Genomic DNA, 14,690 nt, shown 5'->3' with positions numbered 1-14,690 from the left:
CAAAGTGAAGGATAGAATTCCTATCCGTAGGTTTTACAAAAACAGAACATAAGAACATAAGAAAATGCCATACTGGGTCAGACCAAGGGTCCATCAAGCCCAACATCCTGTTTCCAACAGTGGCCAATCCAGGCCATAGGAACCTGGCAAGTACCCAAAAACTAAGTCTATTCCATGTTACCATTGCTAATGGCAGTGGCTATTCTCTAAGTGAATTTAATAGCAGGTAATGGACTTCTCCTCCAAGAACTTATCCAATCCTTTTTTAAACACAGCTATACTAACTGCACTAACCACATCCTCTGGCAACAAATTCCAGAGTTTAATTGTGCGTTGAGTAAAAAAGAACTTTCTCCGATTAGTTTTAAATGTGCCACATGCTAACTTCATGGAGTGCCCCGTAGTCCTTCTACTATCTGAAAGAGTAAATAACCGATTCACATCTACCCCTTCTAGACCTCTCATGATTTTAAACACCTCTAACATATCCCCCCCTCAGTCGTCTCTTCTCCAAGCTGAAAAGTCCTAACCTCTTTAGTCTTTCCTCATAGGGGAGCTGTTCCATTCCCTTTATCATTTTGGTAGCCCTTCTCTGTACCTTCTCCATTGCAATTATATCTTTTTTGAGATGTGGCGACCAGAATTGAACACAGTATTCAAGGTGCGGTCTCACCATAGAGCCGATACAGAGGCATTATGACATTTTCCATTTTATTCACCATTCCCTTTCTAATAATTCTCAACATTCTGTTTGCTTTTTTGACTGCCGCAGCACACTGAACCGACGATTTCAATGTGTTATCCACTATGACGCCTAGATCTCTTTCTTGGGTTGTAGCACCTAAAATGGAACCTAACATTGTGTAACTATAGCATAGGTTATTTTTCCCTATATGCATCACCTTGCACTTATCCACATTAAATTTCATCTGCCATTTGGATGCCCAACTTTCCAGTCTCACAAGGTCTTCCTGCAATTTATCACAATCTGCATGTGATTTAACTACTCTGAACAATTTTGTGTCATCTGCAAATTTGATTATCTCACTTGTCGTATTTCTTTCCAGATCATTTATAAATATATTGAAAAGTAAGGGTCCCAATACAGATCCCTGAGGCACTCCACTGTCCACTCCCTTCCACTGAGAAAATTGTCCATTTAATCCTACTCTCCGTTTCCTGTCTTTTAGCCAGTTTGTAATCCACGAAAGGACATCGCCACCTATCCCATGACTTTTTACTTTTCCTAGAAGCCTCTCATGAGGAACTTTGTCGAAAGCCTTCTGAAAATTCAAGTATACTATATCTACCGGTTCACCTTTATCCACATATTTATTAACTCCTTCAAAAAAGTGAAGCAGATTTGTGAGGCAAGACTTGCCCTGGGTAAAGCCATGCTGACTTTGTTCCATTAAATCATGTCTTTCTATATGTTCTGTGATTTTGATGTTTAGAACACTTTCCCCTATTTTTCCTGGCACTGAAGACAGGCTAACCGGTCTGTAGTTTCCCGGATTGCCCTTGGAGCACGTTTTAAATATTGGGGTTATATTTGCTATCCTCCAGTCTTCAGGTACAATGAATGATTTTAATGATAGGTTACAAATTTTTACTAATAGGTCTGAAATTTCAATTTTAGTTCCTTCATAACTCTGGGGTGTATACCATCCGGTCCAGGTGATTTACTACTCTTTATTTTGTCAATCTGGCCTGCTACATCTTCTAGGTTCACCGTGATTTGATTCAGTCCATCTGAATCATTACCCATGAAAACCTTCTCCATTACGGATACCTCCCCAACATCCTCTTCAGTAAACACCGAAGCAAAGAACTCATTTAATCTTTCCACATTGGCCTTATCTTCTCTAAGTACCCCTTTAACCGCTCGATCATCTAACGGTCCAACTGACTCCCTCACAGGCTTTCTGCTTCGGATATATTTTAAAAAGTTTTTACTGTGAGTTTTTGCCTCTACAGCCAAATTTTTTTCAAATTCTCTCTTAGCCTGTCTTATCAATGTCTTACATTTAACTTGCCAACGTTTATGCTTTATCCTATTTTCTTCTGTTGGATCCTTCTTCCAATTTTTGAATGAAGATCTTTTGGCTAAAATAGCTTCTTTCACCTCCCCTTTTAACCATGCCGGTAATCGTTTTGCCTTCTTTCCACCTTTCTTAATGTGTGGAATACATCTGGACTGTGCTTCTAGAATGGTATTTTTTAACAATGACCACGCCTCTTGGACATTTTTTACTTTTGTAGCTGCTCCTTTCAATTTTTTTCTAACAATTTTTCTCATGTTATCAAAGTTTCCCTTTTGAAAGTTTAGCTCGAGAGCCTTGGATTTGCACACTGATCCTCTTCCAGTCATTAAATCAAATTTGATCATATTATGATCACTATTGCCAAGCGGCCCTACCACCGTTACCTCTCTCACCAAGTCCTGTGCTCCACTGAGAATTAGATCTAAAATTGCTCCCTCTCTCGTCAGTTCCTGAACCAATTGCTCCATAAAGCTATAATTTATTCCATCCAGGAACGTTATCTCTCTAGCGTGACCCGATGATACATTTACCCAGTCTATATTGGGGTAATTGAAGTCTCCCATTATTACTGCACTACCAATTTGGTTAGCTTCCCTAATTTCTCTTAGCATTTCACTGTCCATCTCACCATCTTGACCAGGTGGACGGTAGTATACCCCTATCACTGTAGCCTTCCCTGACACACAAGGGATTTCTACCCATAAAGATTCAATTTTGTATTTAGTCTCATGCAGGATGTTTATCCTGTTGGACTCTATGCCATCCCGGACATAAAGCGCCACACCTCCTCCCGAGTGCTCCTCTCTGTCATTGCGATATAATTTGTACCCCGGTATAGCACTGTCCCATTGGTTATCCTCTTTCCACCATGTCTCTGAGATGCCAATTAAGTCTATGTCATCATTTACTGCTAAAACCTCAAAACAGCACCCAAATCTTCTGGGGAATTAGCAAAATGACAATCTAATATATAAATAAACCCCCAGTGAATTTATAATTTATTACCAATTATAAAAAATGATTCTTTGCTCACAATCGAGTCTTTGTTTAAATGTTATTTTAAAAGGTAAACTGCAATGTGTAGTAAAACACTTGCACGTTACCCAATTCAATTCAACAACAAAATTTTTGAAAAGGTAGAGGAAGGGTTTCATATATAGGTTTTTCAGCCCAGCACAAGGTCTGTTCGGTTTTCAAGTATAATCATCAACCAATCCTCCTCCACCTATAGGTTTTTTTCAAATTTTGTGCAAACCCTTTGATTGGTTGATGATTATACTTGAAAACCGAACAGACCTTGTGCTGGGCTGAAAAACCTATATATGAAACCCTTCCTCTACCTTTTCAAAAATTTTGTTGTTGTTGTTGTTGAATTGAATTGGGTAACGTGCAAGTGTTTTACTACACATTGCAGTTTACCTTTTAAAATAACATTTAAACAAAGACTGGATTGTGAGCAAAGAATCATTTTTGATAATTGGTAATAAATTATAAATTCACTGGGGGTTTAATCATTTACTGCTATACATTCTAATTCTCCCATCTTACTTCTTAGACTTCTGGCATTAGCATACAAACATTTCAAAGTTTGTTTTTTGTTTGTATTTTTATTCTGCTTTTTAATTGATAGGGATGAGTTAGAATTTTTTAGCTCAGGTGAGTTTTTAGTTATAGGCACTTGGACTACTTTTCTAATTATTGGAACCTCACTGTCGGGATGCCCTAATTCTAATGCATCATTAGTATCCTTTAAAGATACCTCTCTCCGAACCATGCGCTGCTGAGCGACTGTCGGCTTTCCCCTTTGTTCTAGTTTAAAAGCTGCTCTATCTCCTTTTTAAAGGTTAGCGCCAGCAGTCTGGTTCCACCCTGGTTAAGGTGGAGCCCATCCCTTCGGAAGAGACTCCCCCTTCCCCAAAAGGTTCCCCAGTTCCTAACAAAACTGAATCCCTCTTCCTTGCACCATCGTCTCATCCACGCATTGAGACTCTGCCTGCCTCTGGTGACCTGCGCGTGGAACAGGGAGCATTTCAGAGAATGCTACCCTGGAGGTTCTGGATTTCAGCTTTCTACCTAAGAGCCTAAATTTGGCTTCCAGAACCTCCCTCCCACATTTTCCCATGTCGTTGGTGCCCACATGTACCACGACAACCGGCTCCTCCCCAGCACTGTCTAAAATCCTATCTAGGTGACGCGTGAGGTCCGCCACCTTCGCACCAGGTAGGCATGTTACCAGGCGATCCTCACGCCCACCAGCCACCCAGCTATCTACATTCCTAATAATCGAATCACCAACTATGACGGCCGACCTAACCCTTCCCTCCTGGGCAGTAGGCCTTGGGGAGATATCCTCAGTGCGAAAGGACAATGCATCACCTGGAGAGCAGGTCCTTGCTACAGGATCCTTTCCTGCTGCACCAGGTTGATGCTCTCCCATTATGAGACCTTCTTCCTCCAAGGCAGCACCAAGGCTGCCAGTCTGAAGTTGGGATTTGACTACTATGTCCCTGAAGGTCTCATCTATATACCTCTCTGTCTGCCTCAGCTCCTCCAGGTCTGCCACTCTAGCCTCCAGAGATCGGACTCGTTCTCTGAGAGCCAGGAGCTCTTTGCTTCGCATGCACATGTACAACTTCTCACCGGTGGGTAAAAAATCATACATGTGACACTCGATGCAAAAGACTGGGAAGCCCCCCTCTTGCTGCTGGACTGCTGCCTTCATCTCAGTTTTGATCAGTTCCTACTTAGGTTTTAGGTTGCTATGGGAGTAGGAATGTGTCTAAGTTCCTTTAAATGTATTAGTGAATTCACTATATGTCTGGTAGTGGCCTACCGGGGTCTGATCAAATTCTCAATAAAGTTTTTGTTGATTTTTTTTTTTTTTTTTGTGACAGTGGCACCTGCCTATAAATTAAGGGATGAGCTAGGGGTGGGTGGGCGAGGGTTGGGAGATACAAACAGTCTAACTTCAGTTAGTCAGCCTGAGTGACTCACTGTCCCTTGATTAACAAATGTTGGTCCCTATTCAAACCCAATCACACTACCTCAACACCTTTCCAAGGTGAGTAACTGAGCTGAACTATTCAACTTTTTTACTTAGGTATACACTGCTCCTAGCTTATTTCTAGCTTCTGGCTACTTTTTTGTGGGGGTTTTTTTTTGTGGGTTTTTTTTTTCAATACAATGCACTCAGTATTAAATACAAACACTCAGCTCTTTAAAAGTCTGGAGAACACTCAGTTCTGCAGACTTTTAAAAATAAACACACTATCTACTGCTACCTTAGCTGTGAGGAAGTGAGGGGTAAAGCCTGGGATAAGCACAGAGGATCCTTAGCTGTGAGGGAGTGAGAGGTAAAGCCTGGGATAAGCACAGAGGATCCTTAGCTGTGGGAGGGAGTGAGGGGTAAAGCCTGGGATAAGCACAGAGGATCCTTAGCTGTGGGAGAGTGAGGGGTAAAGCCTGGGATAAGCACAGAGGATCCTTAGCTGTGAGGGAGTGAGGGGTAAAGCCTGGGATAAGCACAGAGGATCCTTAGCTGTGGGGGAGTGAGGGGTAAAGCCTGGGATAAGCACAGAGGATCCTTAGCTGTGGGGGAGTGAGGGGTAAAGCCTGGGATAAGCACAGAGGATCCTTAGCTGTGGGGGAGTGAGGGGTAAAGCCTGGGATAAGCACAGAGGATCCTTAGCTGTGAGGGAGTGAGGGTTAAAGCCTGGGATAAGCACAGAGCTTCCTTAACTGTGGGAGAGTGAGGGGTAAAGTCTGGGATAAGCACAGAGGATCTTTAGCTGTGGGGGGAGTGAGAGGTAAAGCCTGGGATAAGCACAGAGGATCCTTAGCTGTGGGGGAGTGAGGGGTAAAGCCTGGGATAAGCACAGAGGATCCTTAGCTGTGGGGGAGTGAGAGGTAAAGCCTGGGATAAGCACAGAGGATCCTTAGCTGTGGGGGAGTGAGGGGTAAAGCCTGGGATAAGCACAGAGGATCCTTAGCTGTTGGGGAGTGAGGGGTAAAGCCTGGGATAAGCATATAGGATCCTTAGCTGTGTGAGGGAATGAGAGGTAAAGCCTGGGATAAGCACAGAGGATCCTTAGCTGTGAGGGAGTGAGAGGTAAAGCTGGGATAAGCATAGAGGATCCTTAGCTGTGTGAGGGAATGAGAGGTAAAGCCTGGGATAAGCACAGAGGATCCTTAGCTGTGAGGGAGTGAGGGGTAAAGCCTGGGATAAGCACAGAGGATCCTTAGCTGTGAGGGAGTGAGGGGTAAAGCCTGGGATAAGCACAGATGATCCTTAGCTGTGAGGGGTAAAGCCTGGGATAAGCACAGAGGATCCTTAGCTGTGAGGGAGTGAGAGGTAAAGCCTGGCATAAGCACAGAGGATCCTTAGCTGTGAGGGAGTGAGGGGTAAAGCCTGGGATATGCACAGAGGATCCTTAGCTGTGAGGGAGTGAGAGGTAAAGCCTGGGATAAGCACAGAGGATCCTTAGCTGTGAGGGGTAAAGCCTGGGATAAGCACAGAGGATCCTTAACTGTGAGTGAGTGAGGGGTAAAGCCTGGGATAAGCACAGAGGATCCTTAGCTGTGGGGGAGTGAGAGGTAAAGCCTGGGATAAGCACAGAGGATCCTTAGCTGTGAGGGAGTGAGAGGTAAAGCCTGGGATAAGCACAGAGGATCCTTAGCTGTGAGGGAGTGAGAGGTAAAGCCTGGGATAAGCACAGAGGATCCTTAGCTGTGGGGGAGTGAGGGGTAAAGCCTGGGATAAGCACAGAGGATCCTTAGCTGTTGGGGAGTGAGGGGTAAAGCCTGGGATAAGCATATAGGATCCTTAGCTGTGTGAGGGAATGAGAGGTAAAGCCTGGGATAAGCACAGAGGATCCTTAGCTGTGAGAAAGTGAGAGGTAAAGCTGGGATAAGCATAGAGGATCCTTAGCTGTGTGAGGGAATGAGAGGTAAAGCCTGGGATAAGCACAGAGGATCCTTAGCTGTGAGGGAGTGAGGGGTAAAGCCTGGGATAAGCACAGAGGATCCTTAGCTGTGAGGGAGTGAGGGGTAAAGCCTGGGATAAGCACAGATGATCCTTAGCTGTGAGGGGTAAAGCCTGGGATAAGCACAGAGGATCCTTAGCTGTGAGGGAGTGAGAGGTAAAGCCTGGCATAAGCACAGAGGATCCTTAGCTGTGAGGGAGTGAGGGGTAAAGCCTGGGATAAGCACAGACGGTCCTTAACTGTGAGTGAGTGAGGAGTAAAGCCTGGGATAAGCACAGAGGATCCTTAGCTGTGAGGGAGTGAGAGGTAAAGCCTGGGATAAGCACAGAGGATCCTTAGCTGTGAGGGGTAAAGCCTGGGATAAGCACAGAGGATCCTTAACTGTGAGTGAGTGAGGGGTAAAGCCTGGGATAAGCACAGAGGATCCTTAGCTGTGGGGGAGTGAGAGGTAAAGCCTGGGATAAGCACAGAGGATCCTTAGCTGTGAGGGAGTGAGAGGTAAAGCCTGGGATAAGCACAGAGGATCCTTAGCTGTGAGGGAGTGAGGGGTAAAGCCTGGGATAAGCACAGAGGATCCTTAGCTGTGAGGGAGTGAGAGGTAAAGCCTGGGATAAGCACAGAGGATCCTTAGCTGTGAGGGAGTGAGGGGTAAAGCCTGGGATAAGCACAGAGGATCCTTAGCTGTGAGAGAGTGAGAGGTAAAGCCTGGGATAAGCAGAGAGGATCCTTAGCTGTGAGGGAGAGAGGGGTAAAGCCTGGGATAAGCACAGAGGATCCTTAGCTGTGAGGGAGTGAGGGGTAAAGCCTGGGATAAGCACAGAGGATCCTTAGCTGTGAGGGAGTGAGGGGTAAAGCCTGGGATAAGCACAGAGGATCCTTAGCTGTGAGGGAGTGAGAGGTAAAGCCTGGGATAAGCACAGAGGATCCTTAGCTTGGGGGAATGAGGGGTGAAGCCTGGGATAAGCACAGAGGATCCTTAGCTTGGGGGAATGAGGGGTGAAGCCTGGGATAAGCACAGAGGATCCTTAGCTTGGGGGAATGAGGGGTGAAGCCTGGGGTAAACACAGGAGATCCTTAGCTGTGGGAAAGTAAGGATGAAGTGAGGTCTATGGTCACATGCTAATTTCCTAATGTGTTATGTTCTGTCATAGAAACATAGAAATGAAACATTGAAATTATGGCAGAAGAAGACCAAATGGCCCATCCAGTCTGCCCAGCAAGCTTTCATACTTATTTTTTCTCATACTTATCTGCTACTCTTGGCCCTTATTAGTAACCTTTTTGCTTCTAGTTACCTTCCACCCCCGCCATTGATGTAGAGAACAGTGCTGGAGCTGCATCTAAGTAAAGTATCTAGCTTAATTGGTTAGGGCTAGTAACCGCTGCAATAAGCAAGCTACTCCCATTCTTATTTGTTTACGCTGCCTGTGCAATTCAGTCATTGTTGATTGTTGTCTGAATATAAATCCTCTTTTCTTCATCCCCCTGCCATTGAAGCAGTGAGATGTGCATGATATGTATTCCAAGTGAAGTATCAGGCTGAATTGATTCGGGGTAGTAACTACCGTAACAAGCAAGCTATACCCACACCTATTTGTTTACCCAGACTATGCAAGTCAGTCCTTGTTGGTTGTTGTCTGCATGTAAATCCTCTTATCTTCATTCCCCCCTGCCTTTGAAGCAGAGAGCTATGCTGGATATGCATTGAAAGTGAAGTATCAGTCTTATTTATTTTATTTATTTGCTTTTATATACCGACATTCATTGGGGTATATCACATCGGTTTACATGTTAACGCGGAGAATAGTAAGACTAAGGAGTCTTATTATTATTACATCGTAACAGGGGTAACTCAACAATTAATATAATTACATTTTAATAGTGGGCAACATGTAAAGGAAGTAATTCAATAATTAATATAATTACATTTTAACAGTAGGCAACTCAATTATTACGTTGAGTAAATAATTTAATAGGTGTTATGAACATTGCCCTCGGGTTCCCCCATGAGCAGGCTCCGCTCACCTTGCTGCTTTTTCCTGCTGCCCGCTCTGGCTGGACACCGCCGAAGTCGGGCCTTCCCATGCGGCCCGAGCCACGGACTTTCCTTCCTCTCACGGCCCGGAGGCTGCCCACCTTGCCTTGTTTGCAGCGGCCGGAGCTGTGGACCTCTGCCTGCCACCTTCTATGCGGCACGGAGCCGCCGCCACCGTCTTCTTCATCTTCGCGGCTGGAGGCCGCAAACCCCGGCCTGGAATGGTGGCTGGAGCCGCCCTCGGGGCCTCCTGCAGCGGCTGGAGCCGCTGCCGTCATCGGGGCCTGCTTCCCAGGCCCAGCCCTGCTTCTGCGCGTCGACGTCAGGCAGGACCGTTGTCCACAGTCCTGCACAGCTTCCTTCCTGCTCCTAGGCGCGTTGCCGCACCTCTCTTCTGAATTTAAAGGGCCCATGGCCAGATATGCCATGGGCTCTACCTTCTGACTGTTTCCTGTGCTAGCCCTATAAAAGTACTGTTGCTGCATTTCCTCGTTGCCTTGCATGGGAGTTACTTCAGTCCTGGAGGCTCCTGCCTGCCAGAGCTCCGATAGATCTTCTGTCTTCTTCGTGGAGCTCCTTGTTTTGTCTCTTCTCGTCTTGTCATGCCATGTCTTCATTGCCTGAGGTCCCCATCCAGGTGTCCTGGTGTCTCATCTCCTGATGTCTCGCTTCCTGGTGTTCTAGCTCTCCTTGGTGTTCGTTCTTGCTCTGGGCCCTTCTGTTCTGCCGGCCGTGGATCTCTGGGTGATGGGTCTCCATCATGGGAGATGCTGGCAGTGGACTGGTGTCCTGTGCTCCTGAGTCGCCTTGTCCTGCCAGCCTTTGTGGTACTTCGGATGACATCGGCTTCGTTGTCGAAGTCCCACCTCGACTGGATCCTCTCTTGCGCTTGTCCCGCTCTCCACGTGGTCCGTGACCAGTCTCCTCGGGCTGTGTAGGGCCCGCAATGGGACAGGGTGGTCCGCGACAAGCCCATTGGGTCCACCGGTGAAGGTGGGCTGAGTAGAGCGCCCTGAGAGACAATGCCAATGTCTACCTGCCCAGCTTTTCGTCTCGTCTGGACGTTGTCAAGTTCCTCGTCTTGTCTCTGATGCTGTTGCATCAGCCTTGGTGTCATGCCTTCACTTTAACTTTGGTGTCATGTCTTCAACAGCCTTGGTGTCATGTCTTTGCTTCAACCCTCGTCTGTGATGCCGTCGCATTAACCTTGGTGTCATGTCTTCGTGTCAAGGCGTCCGTCTGCCCTCATCCTCAGGCCGGCCTGCTCCTCCATGCCGATCCAAGCAGCAGGTCCGAAAGGGCTCGCAATGGTCGGAGGACTGTTCACCTACCAACATCATCTTGTTGTTGGCGATGGGAGCTTGTAGGCCTGGCAGAGGGTAAGTCCGTGTCTCTGCCATCTTGGGACACGTCGCCAACCCTCGGTTCGTTCCTGGATCCATCTGGACTCGGGCTGAGGCCCAAGGGCACACTAAAACACCCGATCTGTAACAATAGGGAACAGTGTGGAGTTTAATTGTGGTAAGCGGATATATAATCGGGCTGAATAGCATTGTGAGATTTACATTTTATCGTGAGATTGGGCTGGGAAAAGGGTGGGGGGATTTAACATATGGGCTGGTAGGCTTTTTGGAATAACCAAGTTTATAGATTCTTCTTGAAGGACTGGGTGGAGGGATTCAGTTTGAGTTGTGTAGGAAGAGTGTTCCATAACGAGGGTCCAGCTATTGATATGGCCCGTTCTCTGGTTATAGAAAGGTGTGCTTGTTTTGCAGAGGGTATGTTTAGCAGGCCGGGGTTCTTAAATCTGAGGTTTCTTTGGGTGTCATGATGGTGAAGGACATCTTTTAGCCATTCTGTGTTTTTATTGTAGATGAATTTGTGTAAAAGGGTAAGGGCTTTGTATTGTATTCTGTGGGTTATGGGGAGCCAATGAATGTCTTTGAGGATGGGTGTGATGTGGGCGGATTGACTGCTGTTTGTTAGGGATCTGGAAGCTGCATTTTGGAGAAGTTGAAGGGGTTTGGGGATAGTAACCGACACAACAAGCAAGCTACTCCCCCACTTTTTTGTGAATGCAAATCCTTTTTTCCACATTTCCTCTGGCCATTGAAGCATAGAGCAATGTTGGAGTCGCATTAACTGGGTGTATGTTTATTGAATAATGGTATTAATCACCAGGTAGTAGCCGTCATTCCTGCAAGCCACCCGCTTCTCTTCATTCACATCCTCTAGACTTTATGGATCCACAGTGTTTATCTCAAGCCCCTTTGAAATCCTTCACAGTTTTGGTCTTCACCACTTCCTCCGGAAGGGCGTTCCAGGCATCCACCACCCTCTCTGTGAAGAAATACTTCCTGACATTGGTTCTGAGTCTTCCTCCCTGGAGTTTTAAATCATGACCCCTGGTTCTGCTGATTTTTTTCCAATGGAAAAGGTTTGTCATTGACTTTGGATCATTAAAACCTTTCAAGTATCCGAAAGTCTGTATCACATCACCCCTGCTTCTCCTTTCCTCCAGGGTGTACATATTTAGATTCTTCAATCTCTCCTCATAAGTCATTCGATGAAGGCCATCCACCTTTTTGGTCGCCCTTCTTTGGACCACCTCCATCCTGTCTCTGTCCCTTCAGAGTACGGTCTCCAGAACTGAGCACAGTACTCCAGGTAAGGCCTCACCAAGGACCTGTACAAGGGGATCATCACTTCCTTTTTCTTACTCAATATTCCTCTCTCTATGCAGCCCAACATTCTTCTGGCTTTAGCTATCGCCTTGTCACACTGTTTCGCCGACTTCAGATCGTTAGTCACTAACATCCCAAGGTCTCTCTCCTGCTCCATGCACATCAGCCCTTCTCCCTCCATCGAATACAGTTCATTCGGATTTCCACACCCCATATGCATGACTCTGCACTTCTTGGCATTGAATCTCAGCTGCCATATCTTCGACCACTCTTCCAGTTTCCTTAAATCCCGTCTCATTCTCTCCACTCCTTCCGGCATGTCCACTCTGTTACAGATCTTAGTGTCAACCGCAAAAAGACAATATCTATAGTAAGATAACTTCACAGGAATGGAGCAGAAGTTTCTCTCCTTTCTTTGAATTTTCTGGGTCAGGTGGGAGTAATGCTACCTATCTATGAAAACTGCTGATGGCAGAGGGTCTGAATATGACATGTTCTGTTCATAGTTTTCAAACTAAATATAGATTTAAAAGGTCATTACATATTTCTACATTTATTTTATTGATATTTATATTCCACTTTTCACAGCGCTTCAAAGTGGATTACATTCAGGTACTGCAGGTATTTCCCTATCCCCAGAGGGCTTACAATCTAAGTTTGTACCTGAGGCAATGGAGGGTAAAGTGACATGCCCAAGGTCACAAGGAACGACAACAGGACTTGAACCCTGGTCTCCTGGTTCATAGCCCACTGCTCTAACCACTAGGCTACTCCTCCATGTGACATTGTACCACATTTTTCTTTTACATTTACAGATTTCCTCTCTAAACTTAAGTTGTTATCCTGTCCATGCACAATACAACCTAAAGGAAAAAAAAAAACCAAACCAAGCCAACATAGTTTACATCTCTTTCTGAAGATGCTGTTATCTTTAATCATGATTCCCATAACCCTTTTAGACATCAAGAGTTCCCCTGACAACCAATTTCAATGGCTGGCAGCCTCTAAGCCTTTGCTATTACTATTACTATTATACTATTACTATACTATTACTATTATACTATTACTATACTTTTACTATTATACTATTATTATACTATTACTATTATACTATTACTAAAGTAGTGATTACAGATGTCCCATTCTGGAAGCTGAGCTCCCAGCCTTACTGTTCTTACCTCTTTCTTGAATTCCTTTGCTATTTTCTCTATGTAATAGAGAGGATGGGTGGATGAACCAAGGGATCCAGCTGCAGGTAATCGGTACACCACGGGAATATTGGCCTTACTAAGAGAGAAAATAGAGCTCATCTCAAACCAACAGTCTTCTGCCAGAGACCCCCCCAGCACACATGTGGTGAGGTCGCAGGTAATCTGATAGAATTTGTCAGGCCGGAAGATCCTCCAGAGGATGGCCTTCTGAAAGAGGGTGAGGTGAGCATAGCTGGCACATGGCACTGGGCCAATCACTGTGGAGGAAAGTTTGAAGTACTCCTGCCACTGACAGGACTGATTTACCAGAGTCGATCTGAGATTTGCAAACTCAGGAAGGATCTCTAGCAGAGAACATTCCTTCCAAGCATCCATGCTGACCCAGGAGGGTTTCAAGATAGATGTGGGAGGCAGTGCCCACGTCACCTCACTATCCTTCATACCCTGAAGAAAAATGATCCATTCTATGCCCGTCACCTGTCCAGCCAAACTCAGTTGTGCTATGGCCACAAGGAAGCTGAACAGCTTAGCATGGCTCGCAGGTAGAAAGCGCTGGACATATGCAAGGGTCTTTCTGATGAGAGAGTTTACTAAATCAATTATTCGGGCCTTCAAGACCTCCCGCTGAGAGGCATCTTTTCTCTTTTTGGACTCCAGAATGCCCTGTGTCACTTTCAGGATTGTCTCTGCAGAGAAGCAGTACACAGGGTGCAGCCGGGAGATATGCTGCAGAGCTATATAGATAGCAGCGCCCAATCTTGACAGCTTTCTGAACTCTTCCAGGAGCTCCTCCTGCTGCAAGTGCAGTGATACAAGGCCCTGTAGGTTTTCATGAAGAGACGCCATCCTATCTTCATAGTATTGTAACAAGGGAAGGAATTCTTGTGCCTGAGACGCATTTGGCGAGGTCTGAATCACTCTCTCCATTAGTAAATTCTGTCAAAGGAAACAAACATAGCAATATAGTGAATCAAAAATGACTGAGTGAGCCAAACTGTCTGCCCACCCTGCTAATGATATATCTCAGCTAGCTTGCATGTAAGAGATCTCTCCATTTCACTTTTTGTCACCTTTCTCCTGTGTGCTCTACCATTTTGGGGAGATGAACATGCACTAACCCCTGTTTAGCACCCTCCCCTCCCATCTCTAACCACAAGGTTTGCAATTAAAGAGCCACCAGCACGAATTTGTTATAGAGGGTGACTGCTTGCAAGCTTGCAGGCAGTGTCCAAGGTGGATTGGTAACTGATAGAAATCAGGAAATGGGGTAGGAGGAAGATTGTTACTGGACCCCCAGGGTTTGTATTGGGACCTGTGCTATTTAGTAGAGAAGTGAATCGGAACCAGAATCGGTTCGGATTTCAGTTCCGATTCACATCTCTACTATTTAGCATATTCATAAATGATCTGGAGAAAGGAGCAACAAGTGAGCTGCCCACATTTGCAGACAATACAAAACTGTGCATATTGTGAGCAACTGCAAAAGGATCTTGTGAGATGGGGAGACTGGACTTATAAATGGCTGAGGCAATTGAATGTGAACACCTGCAAACTGATGCACATAGCTGAAAAATAATCTCACTTGCAACATGTATATTATATTTACAGGCACTGCTGTGGTACCCACCAGAAAAGCCTGCTAAAAGGCAAAGAAGATACTTGCAACTCCTAAGGTATTAGGCCTATTGTAAGGCTCCAAGATAAAGGAAAGCAAACAAACAGGACCCTAAGGA

At 45.5% G+C, this 14,690-nt stretch overlaps 1 protein-coding gene across 1 annotated transcript in view; it reads right to left on the bottom strand.

Annotated features, from left to right (window-relative positions):
• DNHD1 (dynein heavy chain domain 1) overlaps positions 1 to 14,690 on the bottom strand; it is a 792,986-nt gene that overhangs the window by 67,008 nt on the left and 711,288 nt on the right. The window contains exon 37 of the mRNA XM_029601740.1: positions 12,925 to 13,893. Coding sequence (XP_029457600.1) covers positions 12,925 to 13,893 — 969 coding nt within the window. The remainder of the gene's footprint in view (positions 1 to 12,924; positions 13,894 to 14,690) is intronic.

This window comes from Rhinatrema bivittatum, chromosome 5 (genome assembly GCF_901001135.1).
Source record: "Rhinatrema bivittatum chromosome 5, aRhiBiv1.1, whole genome shotgun sequence".
NCBI lineage: Eukaryota > Metazoa > Chordata > Amphibia > Gymnophiona > Rhinatrematidae > Rhinatrema > Rhinatrema bivittatum.
This window is presented reverse-complemented; position numbering and strand designations above follow the sequence as displayed.